The sequence below is a fragment of the Rhagoletis pomonella genome, unplaced genomic scaffold (genome assembly GCF_013731165.1).
Source record: "Rhagoletis pomonella isolate Grant_MI unplaced genomic scaffold, Rhpom_1.0 Rhpom_scaffold_00002, whole genome shotgun sequence".
Lineage (NCBI taxonomy): Eukaryota > Metazoa > Arthropoda > Insecta > Diptera > Tephritidae > Rhagoletis > Rhagoletis pomonella.
In genome coordinates, this window is record NW_023458556.1 from 82,070,516 (window position 1) to 82,090,771 (window position 20,256).

The 20,256-nt window shown below is 36.3% G+C and overlaps 2 protein-coding genes across 2 annotated transcripts in view; one reads left to right on the forward strand and one right to left on the reverse strand.

Moving 5' to 3' along the window:
* The window catches only part of LOC118734120, a 27,740-nt gene extending 8,515 nt beyond the window's left edge, over positions 1-19,225 (forward strand). Inside the window, exon 2 of the mRNA XM_036463832.1 lies at positions 18,263-19,225. Coding sequence (XP_036319725.1) covers positions 18,263-18,988 — 726 coding nt within the window. The 3' untranslated portion in view covers positions 18,989-19,225. The remainder of the gene's footprint in view (positions 1-18,262) is intronic.
* LOC118734119 (brahma-associated protein of 60 kDa) lies at positions 7,316-9,348 on the reverse strand. The gene is made up of 3 exons (XM_036463831.1): positions 9,124-9,348; positions 7,830-9,056; positions 7,316-7,770 (listed from the first exon to the last, which is right to left on the reverse strand). The coding sequence occupies exons 1-3, from the start codon at positions 9,244-9,246 to the stop codon at positions 7,615-7,617; spliced, it is 1,506 nt and encodes a 501-aa protein (XP_036319724.1). The 5' UTR covers positions 9,247-9,348; the 3' UTR covers positions 7,316-7,614.
* Positions 19,226-20,256: the final 1,031 nt, after the last annotated feature.

Genomic DNA, 20,256 nt, shown 5'->3' on the forward strand with positions numbered 1-20,256 from the left:
TGAGATATTGAAAATGTTATAACGGCATTAATTGTAGCTTTTAACTTTAAAATTTGTTGTGGAAAGAAAAAATTTGTAGCTCTCGTTTTTTAAGAAAAAATGGTATGTAGTGCTAACTTGACACCATGCACTTAGTCGATAGGATTGAGATATTGAAAATGTTATAACGGCATTAATTGTAGCTTTTAACTTTAAAATTTGTTGTGGAAAGAAAAAATTTGTAGCTTTCGTTTTTTAAGAAAAAATGGTATGTAGTGCTAACTTGAACTTTAAAGTTAAAAGCTACAATTAATGCCCTTATAACATTTTCAATATCTCAATTCTATCGACTAGGTGTATGGTGTCAAGTTAGCACTACATACCATTTTTTATTAAAAAACGAGAGCTACAAATTTTTTCTTTCCACAACAAATTTACAACAAAAAAGCTACAATTAATGCCGTTGTAACCTTTTCAATATCTCAATTCTGTCATCAATGGTGCATAGTGTCAAGTTAGCACTACATACTAAATTTTGTTCGAAAAAGGGTCAACTCAATTTTTTCCAGAAAAACGACAGCTACAACTTTTTTTTTTCCACAACAAATTTTAAAGTTAAAAGCTACGATTAATGGCATAGTAACATATTCGATATCTCAATTCTATCGACTAGGTGTATGGTGTCAAGTTAGCACTACATACCATTTTTTCTTAAAAAACGAGAGCTACAAATTTTTTCTTTCCACAACAAATTTTAAAGTTAAAAGCTACAATTAATGCCGTTATAACATTTTCAATATCTCAATTCTATCGACTAGGTGTATGGTGTCAAGTTAGCACTACATACCATTTTTTCTTAAAAAACGAAAGCTACAAATTTTTTCTTTCCACAACAAATTTTAAAGTTAAAAGCTACAATTAATGCCGTTATAACATTTTCAATATCTCAATTCCATCGACTAGGTGTATGGTGTCAAGTTAGCACTACATACCATTTTTTATTAAAAAACGAGAGCTACAAATTTTTTCTTTCGACAACAAATTTACAACAAAAACACTACAATTAATGCCGTAGTTAACTCTTCCAGTTTCGAAAAGTGTAGTGCTAACTTGACACACGTTAACTTCGCACTTAATAGGGCAATACTTGTAAATTTTGTATGGAGAATAATATTAGTTAATTTAAAATTCTGCATGTAACCATGTTCTCGACGATACATGTAACTTTCATCAAGATTAACCATAAAAATTGTGCTTCATTAACAGTTGGAACCAGCTGAAACCAAAAAAACTATGTCCGCTAAAATGGGTTAAACACTAACTGGAATTGGCATTTTTTACACGCATACATGCATACTTTCATATACAAATGTACAGTGGAGTACCACTAGCTTTGCATTGCTTGTACTTTGATGTGTTTGAAACTTTTATGGTACTGAAGATTTGCTTACGGTTGAAAAATATTAAAAATCGTCCGTGCACATATGTAATTATATTTTTATAAACGCTTTGAAGTATAGAAAATTTTAGTATTAAAAAATAAATAAAATAATTTTTTTGTATATATATAAATTTTGTTCAAGGCACATTGACCTACCTGTACAAAAATTGTGGCGCGTCATGGACAAAAATTTTACAATTTCGGACCGAAAAATATGAAAACGAGCTAAGTTGCCACGTTACATCTGTGAACTTCCGATAAAACCACATATTTTTGTGAATTTAGAAGTTTTGATTTTATTAAAAAAAAAACCAATGTATTTTCCTGCAGAAAACGTACACTTTTATTTAATGTTTATTAAAATTACATCTCAAAAACTAGTTAATGATTGAAATATTGATATGGAACATATAGTGTTTTGCCAAAAATTACCAAAAATTTCCAAAATTCGAGATAACTTATTTTACTGGATATAGAGAAATAGTTGCCACTTTTCACTTGGCTGGCCGAGATTTCTTCATTTTAAGATTTTAGAATTTTAGTGTCGGATTGAAAAAGTTGCGCTTGATGGTGATGAATTTGCGGGGAGATGTGCTGCGGTTATTTTTATGAATGAATTTACTTGGCCTTGAGAAATGCGCGCATGCGTTTATGAAAGAAATAGTTATTGTTGTATTTGAGTATGCGTGTAATTATGTGCATATGTATGTATGCTGCCGTGAGTTGAAAATATGTACATTTTTGTGTATGTGCGTAGTATTTTGGCTGTAATATGCACATACATACATATATATGTATGCATGTAAAAACGTTATCAGGTAATGGAGTACCTACGTATGTACATACATATGCATGGGGAAATGCATTTTCATTTGACTCCAAAACTATTGGGGCATATTCGTACATGAAATAAAGTCTACTCTAAGTTTAAGTTTGTCAGTCCCAAATAAGAAGTTAGTTGCATCTTTTTTTTCACAGATGCCTAGTCCACTGAAAGTGATATGAAAAAGCTGTAACTAACTTTAGTGTCGGCTTTATTTTAACTATGCATATGCCCCATTATTTACATATAATACGAGTATAGCAGTGAAAAATGATAATGCACAGTTTTTCTCAATATAAATAACTTTTCGACAAAAACAACTTTGAAGTTAACACGTGCGTGCAATCAATGCATTTGTACGTTTTTTGTCAATGTATCCATCTTTGAAGTGGATTTGTGAGAAAATTAACGCAGCTAGAAAACTGCAGTTTGTTGCATTGAAAATAGCGTACCTATTAACTACATTAGAATCGTTAAAAATATAAAAACCGATTTTCTTCGCTTTTAATGCCGACATCAAATCGCCAAACAGTGCGCATTTGCGTTTTTTGGTCAATGTGTCGGTCTTTAAAGTGAATTTGGGGAAAAACTAAGGCAGCTAGAAAACTGTGGTTTGTTGCATTGAAAATAGCGTAGCATCTACCATATGAATCGGTAAAAAAGTAAAAGTCGATTTTTTCAACTCAAATGCCGACCACCAAATCACCAGCGAATTTGCCAATTGCATACTGCATATTTGCATAACTTTCACATTTTAGATTCACACAATTGTATCTCTCGCATACATATGGATGTACACAATATGTACATATTACATAAATTAATAATTATTTCGACTTCTATGCATGCATAAGTAATTAACCAATTTTAAGAGCAAAAACGCAAAAGCCATCAGCTTTTCGTCGTCTAACGAGAAAAAAATCCATTTACATTGATGAGCCAATTTCTGTTAAATTTATTTTGCTTCTGGCTGGGCTCTGTTAAAATTCGATTGTCTCTGGCTTGCCGCTCTTAAAATGCGCTTCGCCAGTTTTGTTGGTATTTGACAGTTTCCATGCTGATTCGTTCTTGGTCCTTCTCTATAAATATACGTCCTCTGTTTGTGGTAGTGCCCAACTCTGGTCATGGTACAATAATAGTTGCGTTCGCGTAGCTGTTAATTGTTCATGTTTAACCAAAACTTTCAGGTTTTTGCGTTCGCGTACGCGAAAAACTTGCAAAGTAGGGAGAATTGAGAGAGCAAAGTGACATTTCATTTTGAGGGGAAGCTGCTGGTTTCTGCTGGAAAAATTGTTGCCAACAGGAAAACAGCTGATCAAAAACAGCTGGTTTGAATTTACGCAAATCACAAAATTGAATTTGGTGGTTTGGAAGTTAAAAATGACAAAATGCGACTAATTAAACCTGTAAGAAGTAAGTAGTTATTTGTTTAATCAATAAAATGTGTCAGGATACGACTTTGTGATGAGTTTTCGTACGTTTTAAATTTTACACTTTTGAATGTAAACAAAAATTATATCAGCTGTTCGTCTAACTTGCAAGTTTCTGCAAATTTTCAGTTCGCGCACTGTTTTGGATATTTTTCTCTTGTGAGAGAACTGGTGACATTTCGCCGGAATTTTGCTGTTGGTTGGTTTTTACTGGATATTTTAAACGAACGCACCTAATTACAGGTATTGTCTTCCCAGAGAGCGCATATTCCGATCTGCCTTATTTAAAAAATATCATTGTTGCGCACACTAAAACGTTTACTGCTGGAAATATCCCTTTTTTGCATACCCCATATACCGTATATGTTCACGTATTTTTTTTTAACAAACCATCTTACAGAGAACTTATTCAATTTGCAAAAGCCGAAAAAAAATTGCTTGTAAATAAATTCAAACTTTGTATGGCTCACTTAATTTAAAACGTTTTTTCTTTTGTTTTGAAAAGTTATAAAAATTAAATTGAGCGAAAGAAAAAAAGCAGTGCAAGATAAAAGTAAAAGAATCAACCATGATAAAAACATTACAAGGTAAATTCATTCTCTCAATTCGTCGGCCATGATTTTTTTCTGACGTTTGCCAACATTTTAAAATCATATAAAATTGAAAATAAAAAAATTAAATTGTTCACAATTGTTGTTGTTTGAGATTGAACAGGAGAATGTGTGTGTGAGTTTGAGTTCTGATTTTAAAATATTGTTGGCAAACGTCAGACTGCCTCTCAATGGTTTTACCTTGTTATGTTTTTATCATGGAATCAACATTGAACCGCGTCAAAATGAAAATAAAGCAGTGTTTGCATTATTCAACTTTGCGTTCAACAATTGCGTTCAACTCAACGCAGGGTTGCACAAAAAAAAAGTTGAATGGCTAAATGTTGGCTGGCGACCAACTTTGTTGAAAGCGATTAGTTGAAAGGCCATTCAACCAAAAGTTGAATGCAAAGTTGAACAATGCAAACACCTTTTTATGGCGAATATTTTAATATTTTTTCATATTTTGATATTTTTAGCCATTCATCTTTTTTTCGTGCAACCCTGCGCTGAGTTGAACGCAAATGTTGAACGCAAAGTTGAACAATGCAAACACACTTTAAGGGAGCACGAATTTCGAAGTGAAGCAAAACTCTCTAGGAAGACAATAACTGTTATTATTGTACCATGGGTGTGAGGTGTGTTGCTGGGCCGCCAAATGCTGTGCTTGCTGCTGCAGAAGCTGTGGCCCTGTGGTTGTTGTTGTTGTTGTAGCGGTTACCAAGCCCAGCTCGGGTCGGTTCATCCGTCAAAGTTGTCGTCTGTTTCAGATAAGGGGAGGCCCAGGAAGTGTGCGACTTCCACAGGGTCTGTCCATAAAGACAGGGGCGTCAGCTGGGGGGGTTCTCAGAGCATCTGAAGAGGTACCGAGTCATGTGGCAACTCTCCACATGCCGGGCATTGGTTGGGCACATCCCCACTAATTCTGCTCAGGTATGAGTTAAGCCTGCTGCAATAGCCAGAGCGAAGTTGGGCTATTGTGGTTCGGGTCTCCCGAGGCAGACAAAGTTCTGTCCCGTCCTAGCCCGGTGGTTGTGTGCCCAGAAGGGCATTCACAGGGCGGGAGTCTACATAACTCGAGACTGATTCCCTGTGAATGCCGCTCAGGGCCTGTCGGTAGGCTGACGGGTTCAAAGGTTGTTTAATGAACCTCTGGACTTCGTCCGTCAGTTCGTAGAGATGGCTCCTGATGTGTCTTGGCGATTGCTCTTCTGCAAGCAGCTGTTTGCTGGGATGGCAACGTCTATGGCTCCCCACAAGGAACTGCTTGCAGAGCATTATGTTATGCTCCTTGACTGGGCCATCGTCATGTTGGTGGTGTTGGGGCGTATCAGGAGGCATCCGGTCGCTGTTCGTAGTGGAGTATTTTGGCAGGTCTGTAGCTTTCATCCACTGCGTCCTGCTAGCCTCCGGCGACCACACTGGCGCAGCGTAATTTAAAACCGGCCGGCCTATTGCCTTGTATGTTGCCAGCAACGTTTCTTTGTCTTTGCCCCAAGTACTGCCGGCTAGCGACTTGAGGACCTTGTTGCGGCTCTGTACTTTATTGACAATAGCGGTTAAGTGCGCAGAGAAGGAGAGCAGGCTGTCGAATGTTGCTCCGAGTATTTTGGGATTATTCACCGTCGGAATTGGTGTGTCATCGACGTGAATTCCCAGCGGTAGTCTGAACTCCTTCGTCCAGGTTGTGAACAGGGTCGCATAGGATTTCGTAGGGGATAGAGCAAGGCTCCTTGCAGTGAAGAAGCGGGAAAGTTCGGCAAGATAACCGTTTGCTTCCGAGCACAAGTCATCAATTCCATTCCCAGACGCCATGATCGAACAATCTTCAGCATAAGAGACAATATTGACACCCTCTGGTGGTTGAGGGAGCTTAAGAGATGTAATAATTAAACAGTAGCGGGGACAGGACACCACCCTGTGGTACCCCCTGTTTAACTTTACGTGGCTTGCTGGTTTTGTCTCTGAAAATTACTGACGAATGTCGACCACTCAGGTAATTCGCCGACCACCATTTGTGTCCCTGTGGGAGAGAGGAGGCCTCTATATCTTCTAGCAGCGTTGAATGACTGACAGTGTCGAACGCCTTGGACAGGTCCAACGCTACTAGAACAGTTCTCTCACAGGGGCGATTTCGGTAAAGGCCACGAGTTATCTGAGCGTTTATGGCGTTAAGTGCTGTTGTTGTACTATGCACTTTACGGAGCCCATGCTGATGCTTCGCTGGAGTCAGGTGGAGTAGTGGGTTATCGGGCGATAAGACTCTCCTTTGTTGGCTGGTTTCCCCGGTTTGAGCAGTGGGACCACTCTCCCCATCTTCCCTGGTTGCCCTGTGGTGATAGTGGGCGGCGTCGCAATTGGATTTTGCGACCGAGCAGCACAGCATGGGTCCTCATAGTCCATCGTCCAATCTCGCGTGGTGCGCAGTCTTGAGCATGCCCTAAAGTGACACCAGCCGAGGCAAGTGTTCCACTTGACTGATGTCACATTACGGAATATCCTGGACTGTCACACCGTGCAGATTGTCGGAGGAACTAGAAGTGTTGTTGTAGTGGTGGCGGTGGTGTGGTCTGTTGTGTCAGATATGTTGTCTATTGTATTGTGTTGTGGTGCGGTTGTGTTTGTGTTGTGTTGCTCAGGCGGACCCTGTTGTGCCGTGTATGCAGCTCGATTTGTCCACAAAGGGCCACGTGTGCGGCGGTCCACTGCCTATGAGTCGTAAGGCCTGAGCAAACATTGCATGTGTTGCATCTAACGGAGGTAGAGTTGTGGTGTAGTCATCTCTGGCATACGCAGCAGGTATATATGTTTCTGGTCCAGGGATTGCCTCAATGCCAGCCCTGAGCAAAGTATGCGAAGATGTAGCCCTATAGACGTACAACTTTTTAGGGATTTTGCAGACCTAAACGGGGCTAGATCGCCGAAACAACCTTGGTCAGGTATAATCCGAGTCATTCCGGTACATAGAACCGTATGTCTTGAGAATGAAGGGGAAACAATCGGAGGCCTTTGTTATTTTCATAGATAAATTTCGATTTATTTTCATGCAAGTAATCAGCCTCATTGCGTAAGTCGTAAATTAGGCCAAATTGTACGACTCGACAACAGTAGCATTGTCTATTGTCGTACTGAAATAAGTAAACGACCAAAATCGTCGAAAAATATACAGTGCTGCCAAGTTTTCCCATTTTAATACACTAGTCGAGTGAAAATTTTAGGCAATGACGTGAAATTTTCGATACGATTCGACTCTCGAAAAACGTCTTGCATTTGATACGACTCTAGCAATGAGGGTGAATATTTATTGAATTGACGTTTAAGAAGCGACATGTGTGAGCATATTGTGAAGAGTTAGCCATTACGTATGCCCAAGGCTTGTTCCAATTCAGCGCGCTTCTGATTTACTTTTGTAAAGAAGTAACGTGAGACTGCTTCATGAGTCCACGGTTGGTAATAGAATTCAGCTCGCCGCTCTTCCTCAGGATTTCCAACCACATCTGTCATCGCCTATAAAATCACAGTTTTAACAGATTTTATACCAAGAAGCAAACTGATATAATACATACTTTCAAATCTCTTGTTTGGCTTACAATCCAACGATGAATAAACTTTTGCGGATCTTTTGCAAAACTCAAAAAGAACTCGCGGTTAGTTTTCATCTGGTTAATGGTATCGACAGTTTCATGTATTTTCGTATCCAAACCTTGAATTTCTTGTTGACTGGCTGTACTCATTAGAAAATTATTCATCTGGTTTTTAAGCGTGTCGTCAACTTCAACGTCAATGTCATAGCATGCAGTTTGCTTATTTTCGGCACCACTTTCAATAAAATGGTTGATGACAATTGGATCTGGGGGGTGAAGTAGCGGGTTGAGACGTTGTGGTATCTCCGCGAACTTCATTCGCTGGCACCCAAATATCTGCTCCAAATACTTGTCACAATTTATATATTCACGTTCATGAGCATCTTGTAGTTTATGAGTTTTTATATATTGCCAGAGTGCGGAAATTATCACTGGGCGTGTCTGAGTATGAACACCAAGTAGACGTGCTAGTCGGGGATCTAATTTAAATTGCAATGGTTGATAATCCAACAATAGTAGTATTGTGCAACGAACGTTTCTATCACCAGGACGCTTTACTTGAAATCCATCAGTTTCTTGCGTAGTATGCGTTCGATGCCACTCAACTAAGTGGTTGTCAGGACCATACAACTCTTTATCCAATTCAATAACCAATGACTTAAAAAAAGAAGAAAATTTTCTTTTTATTTTTGTAGTAGGATCTCCTTTCCCGTCCTCCAACAAACGACCTTCGACGCGGAGCTCCCAGGAGGCTACGGAACCTTCATCTCCGTCATTGGTCGGCTCTTTACTTGGATAAAACGTGTTTGAAATAAAGATGCGAAGTTTTCTTTTTTGCTTCATGGGCCTTTTCAATGCTTCTTGAATATCCAGACGCTTCCGCATGATCGTCGCATCCAATTTTCTTTCAAATGTTAATAAATCCATATATGCTTGGGACTCAGGCACCAAATCTCGAACTTTTTGGGGTAATATTTTGTCAGCGAGTTTTTTCTTTTTCTTTGCCGCACCAAAATCCCCTTTGTTTTGGTTGCTACTAATATTACGAGATTCAGTTGACCTTTTACTTCCACCACCAGAGGCGCTTCCTCTTAGACCACTTTGAAAACTAGGTTGTGAAGTTCGTTGATGTAAGGGCGGTCCACCTGGAGAACTTGTATTACTTTGTCCAGATTGAGCAGCATTTTGATGGAGAGGAAAGCCACGTTGCTTCAGCAAAAATAAAAACTATGAATATATACTAATCCTAACTTAATCAATAGTCGCAAGTACTCACCGGAAAAGTGCCACCAGCGGCATAGGGCCGCATACCCGCTGTTTGAGGCGGAGGTGGCTGATATCGTGGTGTGCCCGACACTGGAGCTGATCCTGGCTGGCCAGGAGCAAACCTTTGCGACATTTTGCTTCAATTTGTATACCTCAAGACGACGAAAATTTTCCGAAGCGTCCTCAAATAAATACCATTGAAAATGGCGTAGCACTAGAAATGTCGGAAAAACATCGATGCATCCAAAATATCGATGTTTTGCTCGATGCATCGAAAAGTTTCCCCTCGATGTATAAATAGTCGATTTATCGATGTTTTTGATGTGTATACATGAACGAAAGAACCAAGATCACGCGGGACGGAAAGAACGAAAAAAGTTATTTTCTAGCTGCCGAAATCTCGACGCAATTTTTGCTGTAAGAAGTAAACAACGAAGAGAACGGAGAAAACCGCGAAATTGTTGAACGCATGAAAAATCATTTTTATTATGCAAATTCTTCTAAAAACCATGCCGTTGTGTTAAATTATTCTTTATCTTATGTGTACACACGTTGTCACAAGCGAAAATGAAGAAAATTGCAGTAAAAAGCCACCACCAAATTGTAAACAACGAATAAATGTAAATAAACGGCTAATGTCAAAATCGTTCAACTTTTTTCCTTAATGCGATTCTAACGGGCTACTCTCCTGCCCGCGTGATCTTGTCTTTTTGGTTCATGATGTGTATACATCTTTGGTTTCGGTAGGGGTAAAATTTGAACCTGTAACGCATATCCCAGCACCAAATTTCGAAGGGCTTAGCATGTGTATTTCACCATAAAATTTTTATTTTCATTAGAAGCACCCTGTGTTTGCTTGCCAAATGGCTGCACACATTTAGGCATATACATAGTTAAGACTAGGGGCCTAATTGGCAATTAAGAACCTTTTCACCAACATAATTGTTACCCAAGATATCATACAGAAATTCAATTTATTAATTGCCAACTAATTATTAATTGGCAATCAATTTGTTTCAGATTCTCTATGCAACCCTGCTTGGTATGTTTAATTTTGACTTGGAGGTATGTTTATTGAACAAAGAGCAATCAGCTGTTTGTTTCTGTCCCTCTTTTACAGCTGATATTCCATCAGGGATGGAAAATTTAATTATAAAATTGTATCTAATTTACGGAAAGGTTTATCTAAAAGTGGATAGATGTACCCAAAAAGTAAATATGTATTTCTGTATAAAGAAGATAGAAGGATAAAAATTACCATCGATACCACATCAACTTCTGTACTCACATTAAACATATTTTGGCTATGAAAAGAATCTCTTCGAGCAGCGCGAGACAAAACTATGTTGTAGAAAAGGTGAATTAATTTCCTCCCAGTTCTCCGATCTGACGTTTAAAAATAAATATTTTCCGTCTATCTGGCGAAATCAACTACAATTGCGTTACTTTGACCACCTTTTTGTATCATTTGTATGCCCCTTCACAAAGGAGGGAAGGTATTGGACCAGTTGCCCGCAACAGAAAATGCATTGAAATGTCAATAAAAATAAGAACTGATTTCCTGAGAGTTATTTGGCTACGTTCCAAATGTACCTAAAATTGTGTGTTTGTACCGAATGCACTTTCAAACTAAATAAAGGTACGATTGACCAACTTTTCCATCAGTGTAGGTAATCCAGTATCTGATTTCATATCGCTACTTGCGCAGCTGACATATGTGTGAACACAAAACTCAATTCCGCAATTTAAAGCTTAATTGCCTCAGCTAATTGGACTGTTCGAACATAGTCTAAGAGGAAATGCGCTGCAATTGATTATTACTTCCGATTATTTAAACTCCGCACATGCATGCGGCTTTGTACCTATGTATGTACATAAATATGTATGGACTCAATTGTTGTTTTGATATTCGTAGATGGTTTTAGGCATAGGTTTAGTAGTCTCTTTTGATAAAAAAGCAGGGCGAAAATTTAAAAAAATACTGAAATCATTTTAACTGGGACCGTTGATAACTGATGAACATACATGAATATATGTATGTATAATATGCATATGTATGGATGATATAATAGCTCTGATCCAATACTTTTCGTGTAAAACCTGGAAGAAGGTCAAACAGCAAAATCACTCTCTGAAGTGAGAGTAAAAAGTGAGTAACAGCAAAACGTATGGAAAAAAAAGCATCGGGTAAAATCCTGCAACATGAACTGCATTTACATGAACCACAGATTATATTCCGAAAAGAAAAACTAAATTTAGGAATATATACAAATAGAAATGCTCAAACTATAAGCTCAAAAACAATAACCATCAGTGTTTCCAAGATATTTTAACGCCCCTGAGTCACAAGTATATACAAGTATATTTTATCAATCATACCGATAATTTCATGTATTAAAAGAATTAAAAATGAAAATGAATAAAAAAATTAAATCAGCAAAATGAATAAAATTAAGTGAAATTAATGTATAATTTCTAACCTAACCTACATTTGTATGTATGTAACTGAATCGCCTAATAATAGCTTTACATATAAAAAGATTATCCTAACTTTCGAGCTTAACTCCCTAATCTGTTATTAGAAAAAGAGATTAGCCATGCAAAATTATATTTAAAAATATCTCAGCAGTGGAATTCTGACATTCGCTACGCTAAATTTTCGTCGCTAAAACTCTCTAACTGAAAAGCAGCAGGGCCTAAAAGAATACAACATGAAAGAGTAACACATGCGATGCATAATCGGCCAAATCTGGCAGGTTGCGGGCATGCAAATATATGTTGTGTGTTGTTAGGGGCATTTGCTATTCTTTTGGAGATTTTTAGCGATCAGAATTAGCGACGGCAAATGTTGGAATCCGGCTGCAGATTAAATCGATAACTTTTTGGTGTCCAACCTATCAAATGTTAAAGTAAACAAAAATTTACGCTAGTAAGGAAAATAGGTTTGTAAAGGTAGTTCTTAATAAAATATTCAGTTAAAATATATTTAAATGGCATAGTATGTGTTGCAGAAAAAAGTGACCACGGTGGCACAGAGAAGAAGTTTAACTTTTCCTCGAGGTGTGTGAATAACAAGCACAACCAATTTGACAGCTAACGAGCTTTGATTGAGATTATATTTATATGTAAACGTACTTTTATGCTTTGCCGTTCACATATGTTTGCACATCAAATTTCATGAGTACCTAGTACTCACGCCTTTTTTTTAATTCCCATTGAACCAGGTTCGAGTTTTCCAATTGTACAAAAAAGAGAAGTGACTTTGAGCAAAAAATTGGAATGGCTCAAAAAAGTTCCGTTAGAAACATAATTAGCTCAATTGCAACAATCTATTTCAAAACTCGTACAATCTTGCTAATAACAAATTTTGTAGTAACGCATAATCTGAAAAATCCTATGCAAATCGATGCCTCGATGTATGCCCTTCGATGCGTCGAAAAATATCGATATAGATTTCGATGCTTCTCATTAAAGAAAAACATCGGCCTTGCTTTTCGTGCTGTCTTGCCAAGTTTATGGGCCATGTCTCACGATCAATATTTATTGACGTGATCCAAGTATAGCGATATTTATTGACTGTGTAGCATGCAATATTGATGGATAGTGATCCATATCGCAAAATTTCTTGAAATTTTGAAATCTGGATCGCGGATCGCAATAATGTCAATAAATATTTCATATTTCATTCGCGATACGTCAATACGTGTTGTATTTCAAAATAAAGTGGAGATTTAAATGTTAAAGGGAAACGTTAATTATTGGATTAATTCTTTATTTGGCAGTGGTAATTTTTAATAATGTCGGACGACGAAAGCGCACATATCCAGCCGGCGGTGTTGGGATTAACGAATGACCAAAGGTATTTGAAGGAGTTTATCTTACAATTGGAAAATATGCCGGAATTGTGGGACCCTTCGTCCAAAAGCTACACGAATAAAATAAAAAGAACGGCCGGATATGAGAAATTATTACTAATTAAAAAAAAAAGAATAATGATAACGCCACTGTAGATGATGTCCGAAAAAAAAATAAATTCTTTACGATCAAATTATCGCAAGGAATTGAAAAAAATTATTGACTCCAAGCGCTCTGGAGCTGGTACAGAAGACGTTTATATTCCAAAGTCTTGGACATTTAACGCTCTTCACTTTTTTAATAAAGATGAGAAGCCTGTTGACCTGGTAAGTAAATTTGTTTTAAAGATTTCCTTGAATTCTAATCATACTCTAGTGAATACCTAGCTATAAAGGTGGAAAGAAAATAAAGTAGTATGTAGATTGTCTGTTGTGCTAAGTGAAAACTTTTATTGTTCTTTTTTTTCATATACATAAGTGATAAATATTGAGTAGCAAAAGTTAGCATCTATATTCGTCATTGTAATGTTTGCAAAATTTGTCTCTTATAGTTTTGGCACATCTTGTTGAATTTCGCCCCGAACTGCCTTGTATGGTGGTTAATTCAAAATTATACTCATTGGGATTTGGTGCCTGATAATTCGACTCTTTTCTCATTAAATAATTGTGTAGATAACAAGCTGCTGTTACTTTTGCAGCTTTCTGCGGGCAGAGACTTATGGGATTTCTGGAAAACTCCAAATTTATTGGCGAGGATACCACACGCACACTCAATGACACATCTAGCCTTCGATAACCGTTTATTAAACAATTGCTCTTCTTGTGTTATACGATGTTTCAGCGCTTCGTAATTCGCTCTCTAAGTAATTCGCTAAGTAATTCGTGAATTACCCTGTTTCCACGCCACACATTAGTAATTCGTTTGGCAGCTCTAGTTCTTGTTCTTGTTCTTCGCTATTTATTATTATTTTTGTGTACTGCAAATATCGAAGACGGAGCTACAATTTTAGTTATCATCAACAATTTTAATTTATTTAGAGAATATTTCATTAATATTATTCTATAACTAGAAAAAGTGCCTGCAAATGGGACCAGGCCGGTGAAAACTTCGATATATTTCCGATAAATATTAGAGAAGGCACCGATTCGTTCGCCAATCGCATGGTAATTCGATATGAATTACATACAAATGAGGTAATTCGCTCTCAAAATTTTGTATGGCGAATTACATAATTCGGAAAGTAATTGGCAAGGCGAATGACGAAGGGAGAGCGAATTACGAATGATAGAGCGAATTACGAAGCGTGGAAACGCCGTGTTACTCTTTTTTGAGGATAAGGCTATCTGCACACTTGTCGTCCAATCATAGTTGCGTTATAGGGCATTCGCACGAGGCGATTTTACAGGCAACAAAAGTTGAATACGAAGTTGAATGAGAAGTTGAAAGTGAAAAAGTTGCCATCCCTATTCAGACGAGGCGATTTTCGATTCAACACGAATCGTTATTTACATTATTGAATATGAATTTAAATCGCAAAATTTGATCAATTGGCATAAATTTGGTAAGCCAAGCGTTGGTAGAAGTGCTTTTAGCGAAGCTGAAAGATAAAATAAGAGTAAAAAAGTAAAAAAGAAAAAAAAGTATGATACAGAACAGTGTTGGCATTTTTGGTACAATTGTACTTGTTTTATACAATTTCATTTACAATATACTTTCCTACTACGCAGTACTTTTTAGTAAATTTTGTAATGAATACTAAAAATATATAGCTCTGAAAATTCACAGCAAGAAATTTTTTGTATTCTCTTTGGTTCGCCTGCTCGTATTTACCTTTGTAAGTTTTGAAAAATGGCTTCAACGAGCCAGTATAATATAGCCTAGTCAAATTTTTAAAGAAACTTTTCGATACTAAGTTTTATTAAAACAAAATGTCGAAGTCAGCTTCATATAGAAACAAAGTCTTCGTTAGTTATAAGAAGAGATTTTCGTAAATATAATACCTTTATTGACAAGATTTTACTATTTATTTTATTATTCTTTAATTTTAATTATCTGTTTATAAAATATAATGTATTCTTTAAGAAAAACTGTACAAACCTAAGATTAAATCTTTGCGAAACATCCAAAAACCAACATACTTTCGTAAAAATTTCGAGCTTTATTAATATTCTTTAGTTTTTAGCCCATTCAATTTTAGTATAATAAAGTTCAAGTTTAAAGTAGCTGGGACTTACCGTTGAACTTGGAATTTTTTTTGTCGACGATGTCAGCCATTTTCTTCCATACGAAGTGTGTCCGAAGATTTTTTTATATGGAGAAAACTAGCAACACCTTCATCAAAGAAATCTTAAAAAACTTAGTTATATTAAAATTTAATGGGCTAATAAACCGCACGCTCAAAATAAATCTAGAAAATCGAATTAAAAAGCTCGAAATTTTTACGAAAGTGTGTTGGTTTTTTTTTAATGTTGCACAAAGTTTGAACCTTGAATTTGCACAGCTTTTCTTAAAATATAAACCGTATTTTTACAAAAAATAATTAAAATTGAATACTATTAAGATAAATGGTCAAATCTTGTCGTAAAGTTTTGATAAGCACTTGAAATGCTATTAAAATGTCAAATTTTAGTAGTGAATCCAAAGGAAAATGTCTCTTTTATCCATTAATAATAACTTAAATATGCTTTTTGTTAAGATGTATACCTGAAAATGTGTGCATACATATTTGCGTTAAATGCAGTACATGTGCACGTGGAATCAATTTGTAAAAGTGTAAACTACGTAAACGTATGTACATAAACAATAAAACTTTCTCATGAATACCATAAGTTCATTGGTCTTGAAGGGAATGTACTAAGAAAATATATGAGCGAATTAAAAAGTGTATACAATTTATACCCGAAAAGTACATTTTTTGTATAGATTTCGTACTGAAGGCACAATTTAATTTCCCAACACTGATACAGAATGTAAAAAAACACAGGGTTGCAAGGAAAAAAAGTTGAACGAGCTCAAAGTTGGCTGGCGACCAACTTTGTTGAAAGCGATTAGTTAAAAGGCTGTTCGGACGAGGCGATTTTTGCTTTCAACTAAAAGTTGCCTGAAAAATCGCCTCGTGCGAAAGCCCTATTATCGTCTCGTCCTGAAATTTTGAGCCGAGCACATGCATTTAAAGGGAGATCTATACACTTGTCGTTATCGGCTAGTTATCGGCAAATCGTAGAAGATGCAGAAACGGATAAGTACGGCACTGTCGCTTGCTAATCGTTGTGCACGCATTGTTTGTTTACATTTTATGTGGACAAATTAGTGAAAAAGTTAATATTTGCATTAAAATTGCATAAAAATAAGTATTTTTTGCATAAAATCTGTGGAAATTATTAAAAAGTGGATAATTGCATTAAAATTCAATAAATGTGAACGTTTTAACTATAAAATATGACGAAATTGTAAAAAGTCTCTGTGTGCATGCACAAAACACATTTCAGGAAAAGAAAAGAAGAGATAGCACAGTCTATATTTTAGAAATTGCAGGTTTTTGTAAATATTTCGCGAAAATATCAACCAGAAAAACAGAAAATACCTGCTCTAAGCGAATTTTTATACGCCAAATGATTTGAAATAACACGACCGAGTGTGCGAAAGTGTAGTCGTCATGTAATCGTTGCATCATGATTATGACGATGAAGCAACTATGATTGGACCACCAATGTGCAGAAAGCCTAAGGCTTCATAAAGTTAGGGCCTAGCGCGAAAGCTTCGTCTCCTATAAAAACATAGGGGAATGATTCCGAGGTGTTTGGCAATGGTGTTGATTCCGGTATATTTAAATGATTTTGTTGCAAACGCTCCCAGAATTTAGTGTAAAAAAAGACACCACCATCAGACACGCGTCCATTGCATCCAATATCAACCAAGATAAATTCCTTTTTAAAATTTGCAATAGCCATAAGAACAATACTGTATGTTCCTTTATAGTTATAATATAGCGCTCCCGAACCATTTGGACGCTTTATTTTTACGTGTTTCCCGTCAACTGCGCCGATGCAGTTATAAAAATTATGTAACACACAAAATTCATCAGAAACACTTCTCCACTCTTCTGCTGTACTAGGCATCTAAAAAAAGAAATTTGAAATCCATTTGATGAATAAAATATAAAATTTACTTTCAGTTTCACCAATCAATTTTAAAATTTATCAGACTGTTAAATTTTAAAATTACAAATTTTCCGAACTACATTGTGTCATTCTAAATTTTAACAGGCTGATAATTTTAAAATTGATTGGTGCAACCGGGCATAAATGTAAAGAATTAAAATCATTTTTGATTCTGAGTTGATGGTCAATTTTGGTTATTTAAACTTCTGGATTCTAGGCTAATTGACAATATGGTTAAGTGCAAGAAAAAGCTTTCTTCAGAATACAGTCCGACGTTTCGCTAACATTCTTAGCTTCCTCAGGGGCGATTTCTTTATTAAAAACATCAACAAAAGAAACAAGAAAAATTAAAATAAACAAAACGTATTAAAACATTGACATTATATGGTAACATTTCACAAACTATAATCAAAAGCACAAGATTTGACAAATTCGAAGTTTACATACATGTACATGAACACTTATTAACTATTATCACGATACATATATCTGGTCACACTAGACTTAAGAGCTAGTTGCTTTGATACCATCCTGGTATGGTACACTCGTCATACTGATTGCCTGTTACAAACATAATTGGTACGCCGCCGCAATATCGTATGTGTCTTCTTTTTTGTTCAAAGTTTTATCTCTGTTTTGTAAAATTCGCAGGATTTCTAGCGTTAATCTGGTTTTCTCTCTTTTTTCTTTATCTAATATCTTTACTTTGCCTAGATCAGCTGAGTGTCCACTTGTCAATATGTGCTGCGCTAACGCAGTGTTGTTTTTGTTCTTTCGGATGTCCGCGTTGTGCTCCCTTACGCGAACTCCTAACGCCCTTTTCGTCGTTCCGATGTAGATTCTATTGCAAACTTCGTTTTCACTTCCCTTGCATGCTATTTCGTACACTACGTTGTGTTTTTGGTGTGGCTCTACTGGTGTTTTTGTCTTTGTAAATATTGATGACAATGTGCAGTTTGATTTGCAGGCTTTAATAAAGAAATCGCCCCTGAGGAAGCTAAGAAAGTTAGCGAAACGTCGGGCTGTAATGTGAAGAAAGCTTTTTCTTGCACTCAACCATATTAGGTCAATTAGCCTAGAATCCAGAAGTTTAAAATCAATTTTATTAATTAACAATAATTTTCTTTCTTTCAGAACAATGAAGAATCGCAAAATGTGGAAGAATTGGTGCAAGTTCAGGAGCAGACAAATAGAGAGGACTTATCTAACACTTCCTTTTCATCTATTAGCGAGTTGGCTCCTCCTCGGAAAAACAAAAAAAAAAGTGCAGTGGGTAAACAAAACGAGCTAATTGAAAAGGCATGTTCCCTATTGTCTGCACCCCAAAGTTCTACAAACATAAACGCAACGGCATTATACTGGAGTGAAAAATTAGAGCATCTTAATCGAACGCAGCGTATGCTAGCTGAAAAAGGAATTAATGATATTTTATTTGAAGCAGAACTGGGTAACTTGAGACGTGACTCTGTAAATATAATTGTATATCCAGACGCTTCCAACACGGATGTTTCATCAGCTCCGACACAAGAACCCACAATGTATAATCAATTACCAGCATTACCACGTTTCTCTGAATCATCACCGCAACCGGATATTAAAGCTATTCGAGTCCGAAGACCGGCACCTATTTATGTACCACCGCCAACACCTTCACCAGACTCCAATTTTGGAATGTCTCTGCAGAGTGAATATATAACACCTAACTACCCACATACTCCGTCTCCTATTCTATCTTCGCAATTGCCTCCAAGTGGCCAAGCAATGCTAATATACAATACTGAAGTAGGTGCCACTGAAGAAATACAAAGCACAGAGGAATACTCACTAAGATCTTTTTTTTCATCCTTCCCTGGCAACTAAAATTATTACATAAATCATATGTATTTATCTGCACAGTTTTCTGAGTCGCTCAAAAGTTATTTGCAAAAAACTGTTACATTTAACACAACTTTGTTAGTACTGAGACTATGTTCAAACAGGCACCTAATTGGAAATTAAGAACCTTTTCACCAATTTAAGCCTTAGTTGTTACCCAATTTATTATACAAAAATTCAAATTATTAACTGCCAATTAATTATTAATTGGCACTTAATTTGTGTCAGATTCCCTATGCAACCCTGCTAGGTGTGTTTAATTTTGACTTGGAGGTATGTTTATTGAACAAAGAGCAATCACCTGTTTTTTTTTCTGTCCCTAAAAAGTAAGTATGTATTTCTATATAAAGAAGATAGGAGGATAACAAATCCCATCGATACCACATCAACTTCTGTACTCACATCAAACAAATTTTGGCTATGAAAAGAATCTCTTGGAGCAGCGCGAGACAAAACTATGTTGTAGAAAAGGTGAATTACTTTCCACCCAGTTCTCCGATCTGACGTTTAAAAATAAATATTTTCCGTCTACCTGGCCAAATCAACTAAAGTTGCGTTACTTTGACCAAGTTTTTGTATCATTTGTATGCCCCTGCACAAAGGAGGGAAGGTATTGGACCAGTTTCCGCGCAAAAGAAAATGCATTGAAATGTCAATAAAATTAAGAACGGATTTCCCGAGAAGTTATTTGGCTACGTTGCAAATGTACCTAAAATTGTGTGTTTGTACCGAATGCACTTGCAAACTAAATAAAGGTACGATTGTACCTACTTTTCCATCACTGTAGGTAATCCAGCAGCTGATTTCGTATCGCTAATTGCGCAGCAGACGTATGTGTGAACACCAAACTCAATTCAGCAATTTAAAGCTGAATTGCCTCAGCTAATTGGCCTGTTTGAACATAGTCTGAGATCACATTAATAAATGCACGAAATGAACAAATATTAATATCTCGATGTTCAGCATAGTTTATTTTACCCGAATTTGTAACAAAAAACCACGAAACTTAATGATTTAATGATGTATTATACTGAAAACAACGAATGTAAACCCGGCGTCTCCTTTTTATTCCGCTAGCTTCAATAAAAACATGGAAGTGCTTGGTGTTGCCAATATATTACTATTAGAAAAGGTTTAATTTAGAGATGCCAATTACAATAAATGTAAAAGATTTTAAGTATTTTACAAATAAAGAAATGCAATTAAATTTAGATTGCGTTTATATTTTCGGTATATAAGAATGCCCCCCTTCA